General features: G+C 41.8%; 1 protein-coding gene across 4 annotated transcripts in view; it reads left to right on the top strand.

Annotated features, from left to right (window-relative positions):
• Positions 1-20166, top strand: part of nav2a (neuron navigator 2a) — a 209517-nt gene that overhangs the window by 124842 nt on the left and 64509 nt on the right. For all 4 annotated transcript variants that reach the window (XM_039603162.1, XM_039603226.1, XM_039603266.1 and 1 more), the window contains 2 exons: positions 10895-11012; positions 14806-14858. In XM_039603162.1, the coding sequence (XP_039459096.1) occupies positions 10895-11012; positions 14806-14858 (171 nt within the window). The remainder of the gene's footprint in view (positions 1-10894; positions 11013-14805; positions 14859-20166) is intronic.

Consider the following 20166-nt stretch of genomic DNA (forward strand, 5'->3'; position numbering starts at 1 on the left):
AGCAGAGGAGGTTATTGCCAAAGCCTTGAGATGAGCTGATAAGAGGGCTAGCTTAATTACACACTGCTAACCTACACACAACTCAAATGAGGAGGGGGATTGTGTGTTTTCCGTGTGCCTGTGTGAAATGGAGTGGGGCTGACAAAGGCACGCACAGCCCAACATGTGCACACACTTAGAGAAATTAAAATGACCTTTCTTTTTATTATGAAGTGTAGTCGATGTCCATAGTTCTCTCTGTTATAGAACAGGTCTATTGATTATTTGATTTTCAAGATTCTTTTGTCGATGTGTGACCCATGCAGCATAAATCAAAATGCATGAATGATGTGCTTAATACTGATCCTGAGTCATGCCAGCATATGCAGAGGAGTGAAACCATGTTTTTGTTTTCGGTTACGCAAATAGATGTTCTACACCGTCAAAGCTATACCCATGCATGACACACTCAAGCTCTCAATAGCACAACGCACCCACGGCATGCCATAACTACCCTTTATTAAATTATTCTTCTCTGAAAAATCATCTAAGTAAACTCAAAGCACATCTGTTTTTTCTTTTTAAAAACTGATGTACTTAGTTGCATTTGATAAAGTCAAGCGGCTGATTCTAAGAAATCACAGGTACATGGCATGTACTTTAACCATAATGCACCCAAACATTTGGTTGAATAGAAGGATGTGAAAGCAGCAGCAATCTTTGGCCAATTTTGAACTGAAAAAGCTGTGGAATTCAACATCTGACTCAAAGGTAAAAAGATTGAAGGTTGAATATACATTATACAGGGCTTAAAAAGTCATGGTGGATAAGTGCTTTTCCAAATGCAGGAGAGTTAAAACAACAGCAGTGGTATTGTAGAGTTCTGGAGGTCACACCTCAGATGCTGCAAATATCTGCTGATTTTCAAGGACCACGATGAAGCTGTTTCGCTCTAACATCACTACCAAAACTGTCTTTATAACAGCTGCTGTGCCCTCATGAGCATCAGGCTGCATGTCTCAAAATTGATGTTGATTACATGTTGCGTAGCAGACACTGCTGTGCCGTTTCAGCTGTGCACGACTTTGGGGAATTTTGAGGTACTCATGATTCACTTCTCTCATATCCTGGAAGAACCTTTCTGTACAATCAGAGCTCTCGCTGCTGGATGCAAATGCTCTTTTCTTTTTATCGATTACTAGATGATGTTTTTCAGCCCATGGTCTTCAGATCACTTTTGACAAGTACAGGTGCCAGCACATGCTCACGCCGTCTCTTGGCTCTGTTTCCTATCCTCTTAACAGCACAGCTCTGGCCAAGTCATTTGTCTACATGTGCCTAGTATGGCCTCCATGCCTCACAAACCACATGTCTTTCATGTGCCAAACAGAGAGTAAGCAAAGACACGAGGGCTTATTTAAAGCTGGCCTGGTTCAGTTTTCTGTGGGCTAAAGCCACTTGAGAGGACAGTGTGAGTACACTGGCATGGAGTGGATCGCTGCCAAGGGCCTTACAGACCATGAACTAACCATGGTGTATCCTCCTCGTGACACCAAAGAAAAAGCTGCAGCCACAGATACACTTTTAATGAAGAGGAGAGAAAAAGAAAGGAGCACAAATGCTTTTGTGCTGTTTTCATTTGTTTTCGGTTTGGTAGGATTACTGTATGAAGAACATGCACCTCGTACTCCGTCCTTAAAACATTTATGTTTGGTTTGTCAGGACGGATGATAGGAAAGACACCCAGTAAACTTTTTCCACTGTAGCAAAGGAATGTTTAGACATTTTAAAGATATAGCTTGTGGTCGGAAAGGGGAAGACTTAATGCTATTTCCAGGTGATTTCAGGGGTTGTTCATAGAATTGTCACTGCAACCTGTCTGGTATATAAGAATAATTCTCTTAAAAAGAAGAAATAAGATAAAGATAAATACATATAAAACTATTTGTAATATTCTAGTATAATATACTTTTTTTCTTGATTTTTCTTGAATTGCTTCACTGACTCAAGCTTGCATTTGCCTCTAGTTTTCATTCGCCTCTAGTACATCATAAAGTGTTGCTATGGAAAGTCTGTTTGACCACCCACTGGTCAAGCATTAAAAATCTCAGTGTTAGAGCGCAGGGCATAGCACAGCAGCTGCTAGAGCAGACTGTTGTCATTTCTGTCAGACCAGGACACCTTTGTGATGCTTGTTTTCTCAGAAGCCATCTGTTTGTGTCTGCTAGTGCTCACTGAGAGCTGTGCAGAGAATTCCCTTTGCCCAGTGCTGTGTTTCTGTGTTTTTTTAAGACGAGCAAGTTTCCTGCATTCACAGCGAGTGTTGTTGAGACTGTGTGTCAGAAGTGACAGAAAAATATACCACTGTTGGGTAAGTAGGATGCCCCTATGTACTACTCCCACCCCTCACTTCTTGATTGCTGTGTAAGTGACTCAGTCCATCCATCATCTCCCACCAGCCATCTGCTAGCCAGCCCAGCCTGGGTCAGAGGGGATGTGTTGCCACATGTCACCCTCAGCCTGCAGCAGCACAGAGGGATGCTGAGTCCTCATCGATAGGGCTCAGCATGTCTAGGCAGCAGGAGGGGTCACCCACAAAAATACATTTTCTAAGTAGTTTTTCAGGGTATTAAAGAGGTCATCCTTTACTTTGGAAAAAGTGGGAAAGAAAAATCTTAAATGCATGTATTCATCCATGTTCTATCACTAGAGCATAATCCAGCTGCCACAGGCCAAGGTATACCCTGGACAAGTCGTCTGTCTGTCAGTCACAGGACTAACACAGAGAGACAGACAACCATTCTCACTCACATTCACACCTATGGGCAATTTAGAATACTAAGTTAACCTAACCCCACATGTCTTTGGAAGAAGAATTGGCCAGATGGATGTGGATTCAAATCCAGGACCTTCTTGCTGTGAGGCAATAGTGCTAACCACCGCGCCACCGTGCTGTCCCACCATAAGTCTTTAATGTTAGAGAAAACTGGAGGATGCATTTGTCTTTATTTATTTTAATACAATTTAGAAGTCATCAGATTAAAACCCAGTAGAAGGCAGCGCATTGCAGTGCAGATATGTGTTTTCTTGAGTAAAGCATGGAGAGTTTCTTTAGTGAAGCTGCTCTGAGACCCGCACTTGAAGTTTGTATTCCTTTTAGTGACACTGTAAGGTGTGAGGTCTCTTCGTGAATGTGAAGCAGCACACTGCTGATGACATAAGATGATGGCTGGATTTAGGAAGTAGCGCAGCCCACCCCCGACACCTGAGACCTCCCATGTTTTTTGTGTTTGTATTTGAGTGTGTATGTGTGTGCGCGTGCGCCTGCTATAAAATACAGCACCAGGTGTGCATGAAGGTCACTAAAGTGTCCTGTCATTAAGTGTGAGGAGCAAAGACATCCATCATATTTATATAATCTGTCTTCGACACAGGGAGCAACGGTGTGCTGTGAAGCACCACATACAGTAGGAAACTTCAAAATCTGATTTCTTTCTCAGTGCCTGAATCAGCACCAATTATGTTCCCCTAGTACAACAGAAGACACGGCTTAGTTGTAGAACTGTTACATGCAGGTTGGGCCACCTACCAATAATGTAGGTAACTTATGTAGGGAAAGTCTGACAGTTAATGATCTTTCATGCTGGAGTTTTGGGTTTTTGTCTTGTTTGTCTTTTTCAAATACAGCAATCCTCCCTAACACAGTTCTCAAGTATTAAACATAAAAGGTTCCGTTTCTAGGTTAGTCTTCTTTTGACAGTCTCTCCACTCGTAGCAGAAGAAGGAACTGAGTCAAGGTGTCTGACTCAGTGAATGACAGACAGTGAGGGAGGGAGAGAGGGAGAAGGAGAGGGAGATTAAAAGAGTGTCAGACTGTCTGAGGCTTCACTATGAAGCTGACTAAAACAGGGTGAGATAAGAGAGAAGTACATTTATGGAGGAATAAAGCATGCCCCTTTCCTACAAGCAAGCCAGACAGAAGTTGTCACAGAGAAGTGTGTGTGAGGGGGGGAACACAGCATGACCAGTTATCTGTTCCAGTGTGCACCAAGTGCTCTTATCTTTTGGTCTTTTTGAAACTAAGGGATCTTCAAAATCTGAAGTTATCTTCGCCCAGATATTCGTGTTTATCGACGTGGTGGCCCCACATGGCGGGGTACAGTGGGCTCAGGGTGCCAGCCAGAAGCTACAGCCGCTTCTCCTGTGAAGCCTACAAAGTGGTAAGAAACCAGGGAGTACTTAATGCAGTGAGGTTTTTAGAGTTTGTGGGCTGTCAGGGTGTTATGAATGCTTTTTTTATACATATCTACCTTTTGATGAAGATAAAATAACATAAGAAATGATAGAGAGTATGCATTTACCTCGGGATTTAAGAAGGGAGACTGGGGAGAGAGTGCAAGAGGAAAGGTCAGCTTGAAATAGACATGTCAGGGGTAGAAACTGATCTCCAGGAACAGCAAGGAATTATTATAGATTCCTCCTTACTGAAGTGGGTATGCTACAAGTTTAATAAATGAATGGAGTCTCAGTGCTGGGATTTAGTTTTACCTTATAAACCCCTAAATAGTCGCAGGAAGAGGCCTTCAACTTAGGTTGCTCTGCGTTTGACGAGGTAGATTTCTTTTGAAAAGGTAGAAGAAAGCATTGTTATCAGAGCATGTCTTTTGTAGACTCAGCACTCAGGGCCATTACCTGAATTATAACAAGAGCTGTTTAAGTCCTGGCTCCCTATGAAAGCTTTTTGTGAGAGATAGCACTTTATGGCAGCTTTGGTCCTGCTGCGTTCTCCTTAAAGTTCTTGCTCATGTTGGTAGATTAGTTCATAATGGCGTGTTAAGCACAGCGCTTTTTAGGTTGCTTACTGAACCCTGAAAGTAATAAGGGTAATAGTCCTGAAGTTATCAACATAATTGTTGCTGCACCATCGACGTATGTGAGAACTGTGCTTTGAAGGACAGACCTCAGGTGTTGTGGTTTAATGCCGTGTGAAAATGTGAGAAATATTGTGGCTGGTTTGTGATTTTTACGCTTGAACTTCAGTGGAAAGACTAAATGGTCCTCGACAAGTGGAGAAAATTAACACACCTCTCGGTTATGAAACAATTCGAAAACCTTTGCGGTTGGAAAACAAAAGGAAACACATCATTATCACCAAACTAAAAATATACAAATCCTAAATGCCAGGAAAACATTTTGAGCATATTGCTGAACCCATGTGGTAAAATTAGATGCTTCTGTTTTTGGAATGCGCAAATTAAACAAAAAGTACTGGCAGCAAGTTTTTTAGTATGTGTCTAGGGGAAGTCTGATAGCTGTGTGGTTATTTTAGTATGTTTACTGTAATTCCATTAACTCTAATATAACAATAATTTGGTATAGAATTTCATTGATGATTGTCCATTGCTAGCTAAAATTTCCCACTGTCCTTAAACATGCAAACACTAGAAACAAAGTTACGCTGCAATAGGCCCAGGTTACTGACAGCTTCCCATGATGCACTTAGTGTTTCTTCTTCTTCTCTCTGCATTTATACATTTATCCATCACTTGCATTTACAGATGTCTGCCCCTTCCTGAGGCTGGTTCTGATGGAGAGTTTTCTGTTAAAAGGGAGTTTTTCCTTTCCACTCTTGGCAAGTGCTTGCTCAGACGGTGTTGTCTGATTGTTATGCTTTCTCTGTATTATTGTAGGGTCTTTACGTTACAGTATGTGTAGTAAAGTGCGCTGAGGCGGCTGCTGTTGTAATTTGGTGCTATATAAATAAAACTGAATTCAATTCAGTTGAATATGATCAAAAAACGGTCGATAGCCAAGTTTTAGGTACTTAAAAAAGTCACTTGCAGCAGAGTGAGGACAAGCATCAGATTAGATAGAGTGCAGTGTTTGCTTTAGTGAACAAGTTATCATTTCTCAAGTGAGTGTTATTCCAAACAACAGAGATAAAAGAGCAAAAGAAATAAAAAGTGTTTGCTCCAGCTGCGTGTCAGTTTGAAATAAGCAAACATGCCCACAGGAAGTACACAAACACATCAGTCTATCTCCTCCTTCTGTCCTCAGCCGAGTGACATTTGCCAAACTTATGCATCTAAACTCTTCAGTTTTCAGAAAGTGCCCTTCAAATTGAGGGCACACTCCCAGTGTGAGGCTCTGGCTGCCCGCAACTTCTGTTTGACAGGGCCAACCGAGCACTGCAGGGATGGCCTGTGTGCGTCATGCCCTTCTGTAGGCATCCCACACCAGCTTGGTGACTCAGCAAGCTGAGGCAGCAGGGATGCTGGATGTGAAGCAGATCTGTGCGTTTTTGTAAGAAAAAAAAAAAGGAAAGATGCATCAGTCTGAATGACTCATCAATGTTTGTTAGAGGCTTTGAAGAACTGATGCTTTTCCAATTTTAAGCCTTAAATGGGACATTATTATTATGTGAACACGATGATGCAGTTGGGTCCAGGCTTTCATGCGGTGTGTGCTTGTGACTTGACAAAGCATGGCTCACTGTTTAAAGAATCTTTTGACTAAATGGCAAGCGATGGAGAGAAAATCTACTGTAGACTCCATACAATCGCACACTGATACCAGACTGACTGTATAATGGCAGCATTTATGTCAGGTTGCGGTGTTGGTGTGCTTTCAGTGCTTTCAATGTTGCAGCAGAAAACAAATAACTGAAGTGAGAACTTAATCTTATTGAGTCTTAATAAAACAAATATTGACAAAGTTTAACCAAGTTGAAAAAGGTGATAAATCACAGTTTGTTATTCCAATACTCAGCATGTCACAAAATGTTAAAAATTGCAATAATATCTAGAATGAAGGATCATGATAATATCGTAACATGGGGTGTCTGGTGATTAACGCTTCTACATGATGGATGCGCGCAGTGTCTAAATGATTCTGACGGTTAACACTCCAATCTCAATGCCTTTCTGTATTTTCAAATCCAGGGTCCTTAAGCCCGGGGCAAAAACAGTAGTTATCTGTAACTCTCCAAATACCATCAGACTGCTCTGCTACTTGTTACTGTTATATCAAAGAAAGATGCAAACTACCGGCAGGCCCAGATTTGGTTTATGGAGGCGACATATTCCCAAAGCAAAATGTCAGTAGAATTGATAGACCACATTTTACAGTTTCTGTAAGTCCGTGACATTGTGAATGAGTCAGTGTCATGTTGCTTTCTCTGATGATGGGAACGTCCCTTACCACAGCTCCAACTTACAACTCCTAAAACGACCCCCATTACCATCAGGGGGTAATGGAGGGATTTTCCATCTTAGAAGATGCATCTCCACGTTATGAATCCCCGACTGCCACACTGTTGTTGACATATGGCTGCGACGGTACTGGTGAGGAAGATAAGAGAAGTATGCTCTCCCAAGGGAAGTAAAGTTATTAATAGGATGGTTTTCATGATATTAGCAGATACATGTACCAGAGATACAGAACATGTAAGTTATTATGTTGGTGTAAATCCTTTCAGATTTATGGAACAATGTCATTTGTATTTTATTTCATGATAAGTCCCTGTTTCAAGTATTATAAATGATGTATTCAGAGGACACCCAGATGAAGAAGTATGAGTCATGTGGAGGTTGGTAGTTTATGTGTATAAAATCCTTTTTTTTTTTTTACCTAGGTTATGTTTTCAGGTCCTCCACTTAGTGAGTTATTGGTCTGAAATGGACAAAAACCTTCTAACTTAGAAACTATGATTCTTACAGGTGGGGGTATATTTAAAATATTTCACATTTGACCTCTGACATTTCCCTTAAAGTCAATAGATTTGCCTGATCAGGTCAAAGTGATATAGAGCTATTTAAAAATAAATTTCTTATTGTCTTTGTTTGTACTGGCAGCATTGGGGGATTCTAAATATCACATTATCGCGTGCATCCAAATATCATGTCACATTTGACCCCTGACCTTACAGAAGATTTTACAAGTAAAATAAGGTAGGTACGTGTACTGTGTGTTCAGTGACCAGCTACACACAGAAATGCCAATAATACCACGGGACTGCCCCGTGTAATAATGCTAACTACTTATCTTCTTATCTCCTTAGTGATTAAATTGTCTATATATTATTAACAGTGGTTTAAATTAAAGACTGAACCGGAATCTGTTGTATCTCATCTGTGTTTGATAGATGGATATTGAATCAATATGGAATTAATATTTCTTTTCACAAAGTATTCAGCCTGTTAAAATGCCTCCCAGATCTGATGTCTGCCTCTCATCACCCATCACTTTTTCTTTAAGCAACTTCCAGATCACAGAAGCTCCAATAAATGTGTGGTTTACCACACATGATTCCCATTATTGCATTCTTTCTTTTTCCTGTTTATTTCAAAGTTCCAGTTATGAGTGAGGTCTTTGATGTAGATGCATCTGACTTATATTGACTGATTCAGTTGGATAGCAGCGGGGTGAAACTTGAAGCAAATGATGCATCACTGTGGATGGCCCTGTTATTAATGCTTAATTGAGTTTCTGTTGACATGGTGAATGTAAGTTCAGTATTTGCTATCCTTTTATCTCTGTTTTGGTCTCTCCCAGGTGGTGTTTTTGTGAAGTTGTACTGCAAGTTAGACCTTTCACATATATATTAAAATATTTATTTGCTTAAGTTCAAAATGTTCTTTTTTGATCAAAATCCCTGTGGTCACTGTTAAGTTTTCTTCTTGAACGCAGCTCTAAGTTGCATCAAGCCTTTCTTTAAAATGAAAATTTTTCAAATGCAGCATTTACCTGCTGCATTTGAAGCTTGAGCAGCCTGAGTTGGAAACATCAGAGAAATAAAGTGTGTTTTGAAAAGTTGTCTCTTTCGGGACTTAAAAGCAACCTGTTGCTAACTCATCTCTCCCCTTGCTACAAGCCCATACCCCCTTCTCCACATGCCCTCGGGCTATTTGACCTCCCCTCTGGTTTTCAGCTCCTTCAATGACAGCTACCCATTTCCCCTCATTTTTAATTGCAATCCAAGCCCTCCATTTACCTGCCCGAAACTACTTCAAAGAGCGCTTGCACATTCACACAAAAGCTCTTCAAGATTGCACTTCCTTTTTTCCACAACCAGCTGAGAGTGTGAATGGATCGTCTAATCCGGCAGCTTAAAGGCTTTTTTTAGTTCAGCCTGTCACTCAGAACTTTTTTTGTTGTAACCGTGCGTTTGCGTTTGGGAATGCAGCCCGTGTAATTTCAAAATGTCGCTCCGAGGCGCTTTGTATTTAATGTGTGGTCGTGTGTTTGCATCGTAAACCTTTTGCGTTTGAGCTTGTGCGTGATGATGAGTGTACGGATGTGCGTGTTTATGAATCTTTTTGAAGTGCTCGCACCTGTTGTAAGACTTCATGAGAGCAGTGATTCATCTGTCGAGGCAGAAAAGCTTCAGGTTTGTTTACAGTGCAAATTCAAAGAAAGAAGGGTCACAACTGTGCCACACGCCTCACCTCAAGCATGTGCTTTTAGGCTTGGCCTATACAATGCCATGCACTCACTGAGGACTGACAGATAGACTTGAATTTCACAGTGACGTGTGTACTGACGAAGTTCGCTTGCTTGTGTGTCTGGATTTTGTAAATGAATCAGTTTTGGAATTTGACATTTATGCCAGCAGAAACTACTTTGTGTTTGAGTTGCATCCCATTATCTTAATACAAGAATCTGTCAGCCTGACTAATCATTATTTTCTTCCGTGTAAAAGAAAGATTAATCAAAAGCAGAAACTTTGTACAAAGCAGAGAAGGAACATCTCTCTGAAAATCAGTTTGAGGGGTACACCAAGCTGAGTTTAAGAGATGGAGGATCCAGTCACTGAAGATGGATTTCTAGTTTACTTGGCAACGAAGAGTTGGAGATAAAGTGCCTGAATTTCAGGACTGGGACCACGCCTCCAAACACGCCCCTTCCGGTTCTTATCTATATATGGATACCCCAGTTCTACAAGCTGTTTGTTCTGCCAGGCCTGGGAGCCGCCTCCAGTTCCTTCTGAGGCCTTCCCCAAACCCCTAAGTTTAAGCCATTCACCTTTATCCACTAAAAACGCTGTCAAAACAGCTAGTGAAATGAGATTATTGCAGAAAGCTGACAGTTACTTAAACATGCTGATTGCCACTTTCCTGTCATGTCTTAGTGGACTGCAGGTCTTTGAGTTTGTATGAATGCAAGAGTGAGACATGGAGTGAGAGGTGTCTTTATTTAGAAGCACATGTTTCAAATCCCTTTGGGCTCCTCTGATGTTGGACTTGTCACACAGAGACTGCGCAGTTTACAGACAAGCCGGACATTGCTGCATATCACGATGGATTGATGACACATCCATTTCTTAAAAAACATCTCCTTCATTTTTAGGAATAGCCTTCTGCACAACTTCTCTTCAGCCGCTTCTTTTTTTCACCTCCTCAGAAAGAGAGACTCACTTCTTATGATCACAGAGGGAGTAAAAAAAGAGAGAGTTTGCAGCTAATTATGAAGGAAGCTATTCAGATTATTCAGATGCGTTCTCTACCAACACCCCCCCCTCCTCCCCCCGTGTCCTCTCCTCCCCCCCAGGCGGTGAAGGGTCTTTTCTGTCCCCAGAGAGTGATGTCAGCATGGCCCATTGAAAACAGCCGCCGTGTGCTCCGAGATGAATGCCCTGGCTGAGCACAATGGCCCCAATTTGAATACCACGCGGATATATGCCAGATCGGAGCCCCCAACAAAAGAAAAGAGGGCTACTCTGCTCCCATTCAAGCATGCTGTTATTTTATTAGTCGTAAATTTGCTTCATCCATTTATAGCTTTTGTAGTTTTTCAAGTGTTTATGGAGTTTGAAACACACGGGCGACCTGACGGGGTCGGCCCCTGTTTTGGACAGAATTTTATTTTTGTTGGCACGTAACTGAAACACCGTGCTCGTGTTTGTGTCTGACCGCAGATTTACACGGACTGGGCCAACCACTACCTCGCCAAGTCAGGACACAAGCGTCTGATCAAGGACCTGCAAACAGACGTCACGGACGGAGTGCTGCTGGCTGAGATCATACAGGTCGTAGGTAAGGAAACCAACTTCTGATTCCAGGCCCTGCTGGAAGAAGCCAGCTCTGATCAAGTGACTGCTGGAGAAAAATGCGAGCCACGTCATTACTTGTTTAGATACGGCTGACCTTTACCAAATAAATGGTCGCTTCCAAACGTCATCATTAACTACAAACTCTTCTTTTGTTGAGGTGATAAGATTAAACCATTTTACTCTATTATCTAATGTAATATTGAACTATAAAGTAGATTTTGCAGCTGAAGTAATTACTTCCACAAAGGGCCAATAGTCAGGAGAAAAACACTATTGTTGAGGAAAACTTTTATGAATTTATAGACAGTCAGTGAACTACAGTTTGTAGACAGGGAGAATGTATAGAAGAGAAAGGAGAACAGTTAGAAGAGTGAATATAAATATAAATCAAATTTAAACTTTCTGAAGTTTGTGCTTTACTGTGTCTCAACTCTTTACAAACCAATGTCTTGTATCGTGTTTGTATTGTTAAGCATGTTTTTGATTCAGTTATGTTCTCAAAGAGTCTTATGATCCTAAATCAAATTAAGAAAGCTTATAACTCATCAACAGCAGTTATACACAGTATGCAGCTGTTCAACCCACTGCTGATCGTCTGTGTTTTTGACCCATGCTCTCATCTGTAAAATAATCATCATCATCATCATCATCAGTCTTGTCATCTTGTCTGGCCGTCCTCAGCCTGTCATTTCATCTGCCGGCAGCCTTGCAGCTAAAACAGGCAAACACCAGCTGACCGGTGATTCAGCATGTCAGTGACTTTGTCTGTTCCCTGCTCCTCCCCCATGTCTCTGACCCAGATTCTGTACATTTTATGCTATGAAGACTTTTACTGTTCTCACACTACATCAGTTGTTGCATGTGATTGTGTTTTGAGTTAGGTCGTGAAGTTCATGTCTTTGTCCCTGATCCTGGTTCTGCCGGAGGTTTCATTCTGTTAAAATTTAGTTTTTCCTTCCTGCTGTCGCCCAGTGCTTGATTATAAGGCCTTGTCTGATTGTTGGGGGGGTTCTCTATTATTCTAGGGTCTCTTACAATATTAAGCACCTTGAGGCGACTGTTGTTTTAATTTGGCACTATATAAAGCTGAATGAACATTATAGGTCTTTTTGGGTTATACGAATCTTCATCTGTTAGAAGGATTCCAGCAAAATGCAGTTGTTTTCACACCTGTATGGTTACTAAAGAGCAAGGTTGGCATTATATTCCTTTGGGGATATGCACAAGCATAAATGCTGACACAAGAATGTGGAACTGTTCTAATGCTACTTTCCAGCCTGGATGTGGTGGTGTTTTTTTTATGATTTATTCTTATGAAAGTTTGATGTTTTGACTGGGTAACATGTTGAACAGGGTCTGTCTTGCTCCTCTGTGTTTGTTCAGTTAGTATTAAATAATTCATTAGCAGTGAACCTGATTATTCAGACTATTTTGGAGCTCAAGAAGTGAAAGTTTTGCTGAATTTTATAAGTGAAAGGCGGCTCCTGAGTTTCTGCATTGTGGAAAAAGTACCTGATGTTAATGCAGTGCAGGTGACAGCTGGCTACAGCTTTGCTCTCAGATTAAATCATTTCCAACCAGAGCCATCCATTCACCTGTTTTGTACCTCCTTTCTGCCTGCTGCCTCTTGTCTCCTGGGAAAACCTCATACCCACATAGTGTGATGAAACCAGAGCAGCTTGCTGGTGTTGGAACAGCCGTACAAGTTCAGAGGCCTAGCCGGATATGACACCTGTTTAGCTCTTTGACCTGCTTAGATTCAAGGTCAGGGTTGACCTTCACACAAGCCTCCAGATCGATTTCATCATCAGTTGTTTTTATGAATATTTCAGAGGGTAATCTGTCCGGTGAAATTCAACAAAAAATTAAGATATGGCTCTGTCCTCTGTTTCTAGTCTTCTCCAGTAATCTAGCTGTTGTATAGCCCAGCTGCAGGAATGTGAACTGTTTATTTATTTGCTCAGTATTCACAAGATAAACTGTGTGAGTATGTTTTTTAGTTTTAGTTTTAAGTGTGTCCCAAAATCACACAGAACGTGTCTCTTGTGAGTGTTGGTGTCTACAGTGTGCAATTTTTAGGTAGCACACAAACCAAAGCCAACAGTAGTAGTGTTAAATCACTGATAGTCTTGTTAGCACTAAACTATTTTGGAATCGCTTCATGCCAAATTTCAATTCTCAGTATGACAATGACGTGCTTTAAATGCACATAAAGAGAGGTAGTATCCAAATACATGCTGTAATACCAAGTTCATAAAAGTGAAAAACCCCTCGCCTTGAAGGTCATCTTGACCTCTCGAGCTCTTCCTGAGCTGCTGCTATTTCTAGATCACTTCTTATAAGTCTCCTACTGACCACTTGTATGAGCACCCTGTGATTTCACCACAGACCTCAGACTTGGGCAGGAAACGAACATCAACTGCTCTTTAAACCTGACCAGACTTGCAGGATCGGTGTCAATCCACAAAGATCAGTAGGGCCACCAGGAGCATGTTTGCTCTTTTGGGTTTTACAACATTCACTTATCTTGCACCAAGAATTTGTCCTTCATGGTCAGACCGTCAAAGTAGAGTTGGACTGTAATGCCCTGATGCTTCAGCGTGAGAACAGAAACCACGAGACCTGCAGTGGATCCTGTTGTGCACCATTGTGTGTACAAAATATACAACATATTAAAAACAATTTTTTTTCATCACCTCCTTTTTTTTCCAAAGTTAAAATTCAGGCTTTAGGGTCATCATCTTAAGAAACAGTGAAGGAGATCCATAGACCTTCAGTAAAAGGAGTCAGAGCTGGACTTCTATGGAGCGAATAACAGCAGCACTACAAGTATAGCAGTGTTGCCCAAGGAGGACTTTAAAACGAGAATGGTTTTACATTTTTATGGGTGGAGTTGTTGAAGTTTCTAATTGCATGTTGACCTAATTGACCTGATAACACCACCAATTTTTCAACACCAGTTTTTGCCCTCTTTCAGCTGGAATGTTTTACCTTATGATCTCTGCTAAAGTCAATCCATCCATCCATCTTCCGGTATTTATCCACTAGTCACAGGGTGTAGGAGAGTATCCCAGTTGTTACTGTGTGAGAGGTGGCGTGCACCCTGGGCAGGTCACCGGTCTTCTCTACTACAATGTTTTATTGTTTTGTTTTTTTAAATTGGCATAAACTGAAAATTAAATCAGTTTTACATCACAGTCCAAAGTGTATGGGAGCTATTTATAAAAGCCCAGTAATCCCAGGAGTCTTCGTCATTTCCACTAAAACTGACCACAGTTCTTTCATATGTGAATTGTAAAACAAAACCATCCACTTCCCTGGAAGAACAGTGTTTTGTGCTACTGTAGGGTGTAAAGGATGTGGTCCTGACATGTAGCTGCCCTCTAGTCTCCACCGTGCCTCCTGATGCAGGAGTCTGTGCTGTTAGCACAGTTGTCAGCTGTGAGCTGAGGGCTGTGTCTCAGCTGCTGTGGGCTGGGCCTTCTAATGGACGGGAGGGATGATTCTCGACACCACACACACACAGCAGCGCAACACTCCTGGTCGGGCCCCCAACGGCCCCGTTCCCATTTGCTGTGACCAGATAGCATTTCATGTGTCAGCGGGAGGGGATAGGAAAGGAGGAGCGGGGGGGGATCCCAGTCACTGGCATGAACACCTCTGCTCTCTGCAGACACACACATCGGGATAAAGGAGAGGATTACATGTGAACACGCCTGAAAAGAGTTCTCATTATCTCTTCTTTTTGTCTTTCTGTCTCTTCTGTCTCTCCTCAGCCAATGAGAAGATTGGTGATATCAATGGCTGTCCCAAGAGCCGTTCTCAGATGGTAAGTGACCTACCAAGTTTGTTTTGGCAGAACGTTGAGAAATTTACCTGCGTGTTTGTGTGAAACAAACCCAGCTCTTTGAAGTCCCATCTGATCAACTTAAGTGGCCCTCGCTAGAAACTGCGGCACAAAAGTCCCTGGTAAATAGTTGTAGATGTGAATAGTTAGCCCATTTATTTTTACTTTTGTGGTATGGTGGGCAGTCATCTGTGAAACCTCTGGCTCAGACTTCTGGATTTGGCTCTCAGTTAAAAGCATCGCAAGCTTTGGTTTTGGGGCCAGTTTTGCCTCTTCATGTTACACATGATACACATCCAAAGAAGTCAGCATTCCTCACATCTTCAGGGGTAAAAGCAGATGGAGAATATCAGCACTGATTCAAAAAAAAGAAGTGTTTAGAGCCAGTTACGATGTGTTTTTGTCTGCAGTGATAGTTAGAAGATACATAGGTGGGATTGCCTCCTTGACACCGCTGGTGGCATTTTAGCGGTTTTACAGTTTAGTGCTCTCTGTGGGAAATGAACTGAGCATCCCGAAGCAGGGCTGCCCTCCACTGAATGCAATGGGTCATAAATTGGGACAGTGTGCCAGCTGAGGGGACTATTTCTGGCCACCAGCCAGACTACTGAAGCCTACCAAAGCACCAGAGAGAGAATGATGGAGACACCCATACACACCCATATTTAACAACTGAGAAGGAGGAGGAAGCACAGCTGATCCCTGAGCGTCACTGCACACACATACCCACAGTGGAGCCATATTACGGAACTTATGAGGGCATTCTGCTCTGACTGATTATAGTTCTTCTTTAGCATTTGATGGTGTTTTCATTTCATTTGTTTTTGATGGAGGTCGCCTATGTCCTGCCATGTTATTACATTTATTTCAGAATGAATTATATATTTGAGAGCTTCTGTAAAATTCTGACCTTTTGTAGAGAGTGAGGTTTCACACTATGATGCTCACGGTAGGCTCTGTATTTATCATTCCTGAAAACAGAGAGAAGGGGTTTATCCACGCTTCTCTTTGGGTTGCTGAGCATCACTGATTTGAACGTGTTTTTTCTGTCCGGCTGTGTTTGTGTGAGAGAGTAAATTCACTAGAACCAGAATCAGTGAAACACTTTATATAAAATATAATGACCTAAGAAAAACATAAATTAATTGCACATTGTTCAGTTGCATTGTTTATCCTGGACAAGCATTATTGTGATGATGCAGGAACAACACCAACATAGAGTATACACTTTTTACATTTTTACATAGTGTTTGAAAACATTTATTAACTCCCACTGAAAATGGTCTCGACTCCATCTCCACTTAGCTATCAGTTAGGTCTTTCCCATTAGCCGTGATTACACGCCCAGTTCTCCTGTAACCGAGGATCTTGAAACTTTGGTCTTGGTGGTCTGGACGTCTCTCTCTGTGGGTTTCTTATCAACATCCTGTTTAGAGCTCTTTCGCATCCAGCTCATGTGGCACAGCAGCTTTTTCTTTTTCAAGGCGAGAGGATTGTAGCTTACCTCTGAGACAGAACAAGTGGTTCCAAATGGATGGTGTATCTTTTATGGTGTTGTGATTCTTCATAGACTCTGTTTGCGTCAAAAGAAATGGTTTGTTTCTCTGTTTTTATAGTGTTCATTCAGTCAGTGGGAATTGTTTAATGGAAAGCAGTTGTCAAAATCTTGTTTTAACTTTGCACGCAGACCCACAGATGTTGCAGTATGTGCGCATGTTTGTCTATGTATGTGAATGTGATTGATTCTCTGTGTATAGTCTCAGTATTTGTGTCGGCTTTAGAACTGAATCTGAAGCATTCAAACAGCGCTAAGGGTAGGCATAACCACAGCAATTATGCAGAATGTCTGCTTTGTGTATCGTAGTGCTGTCAAAACAAACACACACAGAGGTTCTGAGAGTTTATTTAACAGAAGAAGTGTTTAGAGGAGTGAGAGAGCTCTTTTTTTTAACCACACTTGATTTCATTGTTTTCAAACTCTATCGAAAAAAAATCTGCTGCCATTCACTAGCACTTGACTCAAGCTCGGCTTCTGAATGAATAAAAATGGAAATAAGCTCCATCAGTGGGATAAACTGTAGTGCTTTCACCTCACTCACCTGCTGTCTATCCGCGCAAGTGCCTGTAACTGTCACATTCTTGTTGAAAGAAACCCCCCTGGCAGGTCATCCCTTTGCCACCCAGTCTGCCACAGTGTGTGTGTGTGTGTGCGTGTGCGTGTGCATCGTCTGCCTGCCTGTCTGTGCAGGTTTAGTCCAGACTGAGGGTGTTGATTTGACAGTGAGCTGTTAAAACATCCCAGGATGGCCCAGCACATAGGGAGACACACAGACATGCTTACATGGGGTGTCTCATTCAGGCACCCCCCTGAATGAGACACCCCCTTTTCCCCCTCTGGTTGAAAGTAGTTTAAATTAAAAAGTAAAGTGTTAGCAATTTTCAAAAGCCAGAATCACCGTATGAGATTCAAGATTCACGCGGCATGTTTCAAAACACAGATAAACCCATGGCATCCACATGATGTGTCCAAGATGTGAATACAGAGGGAGTGTGAAAGGGTTTCTGTCTTGATTTTATCTTTTAGGGAGCTGTTCATTTTCCCCCGTCCCTCTGTTCTCATTACTCTGTGTGCTGGACTGATTGGTTCTCACCAATCTGCCATAAAATAAAGAGGGTGAATTGAGGAAGTAGACTGACAGACAGCCACACAGGTGTTTAGAAACCAGCAGGACCAGGTGTTTAATGGACTTGATGAAGCATAGAATGAATGTTTATGTGCTGAACTGTCTGCACACTTGAGCTTTTCTTTATAATTCACCGCGCGTTTCACCTTCAGGTGTGGTTTGAGATTGGATTCTATCAGGTGAGAAAGCACCTTACCCTGCAGTGTCTTTATTTTGCTTTATTCAATCTAAAAATGTACACAGAATTGTGCTGGTGTGTCCATGGATGCTTATTTTTGATGTTTTAGCTGGTGGAGCTTTACACAGGTACGCAGGGCAAGAACTAGAAGGTGTTTGATTAATGCTTAAACAGGCTGGTTAATGTTTGATCATAAGGCGTTACACTTTCTGTGTGCGTTTGAGAGAGAAATCCCCGAGTGTGTCAGCTGGTCAGAGCTCAGGTGATCACATGGTGGATTGGAGAGAATGAGCAATCAGAGTTGCTGTTGCTAAGATACCAAATATACCAGAAGCCAAATAATATTTTTCAGCCGGCACAGACCTTTATTCACCCTGGAGATGTTGTGTCTTCCACATGACTTCTGCTGACCCGTGGGCTGCAAAAGAAAGAGCACCTATAGCAGTGGGATAAAATAAGAGCGACGTTACCCTGAATAATGCAGTTCAGTTCAACTGTTCTCAATCAAAAGCTGCCTCCATATAATATTAACACTTTTTCCTGGTGCTGTGATAGAGAGGTAATCATGTAATGTTCCACAAGGTGTTTGTATTTATTTGTCCAGCCTTTGTACATACACTGTGCTCATGTGTGGCTTAACAATTAGTCTATTCATGGGAGATATGACACAGCAGTTTTTAATGGCTTTTTTTTCCAGGAACATTTAAACTTTGAAAAATGTGGCCTTTTAAGATGAAAGCCTGGGGGAATTTCAGTTTGTGTTGGTGCAAGCCAATGTTAGCCTGAATCCAAACTGTTTCGAAGGAACAATTAAAACATAACAGTCAACTAACAATAGCACAGATATCCTAATATGACTGCCTCAGCTCTCAAACACAACAGTGAGTATGTAAAAATGAATTTTCAGATGGAAGAGGGCTCAGTGTGCTCCCTGTTACACCGATGTGTGTGAAGTTGCATCATGGTGTGTCTATTCATGCTGCTGCTGCGCCAGAACATTTCTGTTAAAAACTTGAGCGTACGTGGTTTTCTGTCAGAATAGAAAGAATTACTCAGGTACGTGTCAAAGTTCTGCAAGTGGGTGGCTAGATGCAATCCATGAAACATCCTGAGTGGGTGAAAGTGTGTGTGCGTGCGCGAGGGCACACACTGATGGATTTAACAACGCACAGATACACACACATGCTGATGCAACGTGTTGGCTCACAGTCTTAACACGCAGCCAGACTCTACAAGAACCAACAGTCAAAAGGTCAAATGACATGGAGCTGCCCGGAAACAAAGCTTGTGTCGTCACATAATAGAAAAAAGGTCCAATGCATCAAGCATAAGGTGTTTCTCTAAAATTTCACATTTCAGCCAAAAAAAAGGTTCCTGCCTAATTGAAGCAGAAAAATTTAATTTGTTAACTGCTGTTTTGCAAAAGAATGTGTGATTTCAGTTTCTTACAATTTTTTTTTCTTTTAATGGGAAACTGTAATGTACCCAAACAGACCAGCTTCTGGATTAACTTTGACCGTTCATAGTTAGGGGTAAAGTAGGGTATTTTATTGTTATTGGGATTTTGATGCTCATAATTTCAGTTTTACTTCCAAATGAAGTGATGAAGTGTTTCAGATGGTCTCACAGTTTCTTGCTGTAATGATGTTGTGCTTTGTTCCCAAATCCCAGCAAATAGAAAAGCATAGAGGTAAATTCAAAAGCAAGACTCAAATTGTGGTAAACTATAATCCTCATCAGAAGGCAGGTGTCAGTCTTAGAGTTCTCACATTTATTGTAGTACATCAATCTGGTTAAATCTTATAGCCTAGTTTTGGTCACTCTGATCTGCTGGTGCTCTGCTTTTATTATGACTGGAAGACTGACATGTAAACAGTAAATGTAAGAGCCATTTTGCTGCTTGTCAGTGAAATCCTGCTTCACACTCATAATACTCTTGCTCAAGCATACTCCTTCCTCTCTCTCTCTCTCTCTCTGTCTTTCTCACTCACATGCTCTCACCCTTGCTCTCTCACTTGCTCTCTCTCTCTCTGTCACTCACACACGCAAAAACACACACACACACACACACACACACACAATAGCAGCCCTGTGATGGGAGGAAATGTTTGTTCAGAGCACTGTTGGCCGGCTAGCCGTGCACTGACGCTGCCAGGAGCCGAGCAGAGCAGGGAGGTGACAGTAGCTCGGATCGAGGTGTGAAGCTGGGCAGAGGCTAACTGCAGGAACATGTCACACCTTCAGGCAGGTATGGGCTTCCCTGCAGATTTGTTGTCTTGTGCTGAAAGTGAACGCTTTCTTGTTTAGAGGTGGGGGGGGTTTTTCTGGTTCTCAGTAGATTCTCTTCTGTACCATTTTAAATTTTGAGGCTATAGCTTACTGCCCTTTGGCAGCGTGGGCGCTTCGTTTACACTTTTCCTTTCACCTC

The sequence above is a fragment of the Oreochromis aureus genome, linkage group 1, assembly GCF_013358895.1.
Source record: "Oreochromis aureus strain Israel breed Guangdong linkage group 1, ZZ_aureus, whole genome shotgun sequence".
NCBI lineage: Eukaryota > Metazoa > Chordata > Actinopteri > Cichliformes > Cichlidae > Oreochromis > Oreochromis aureus.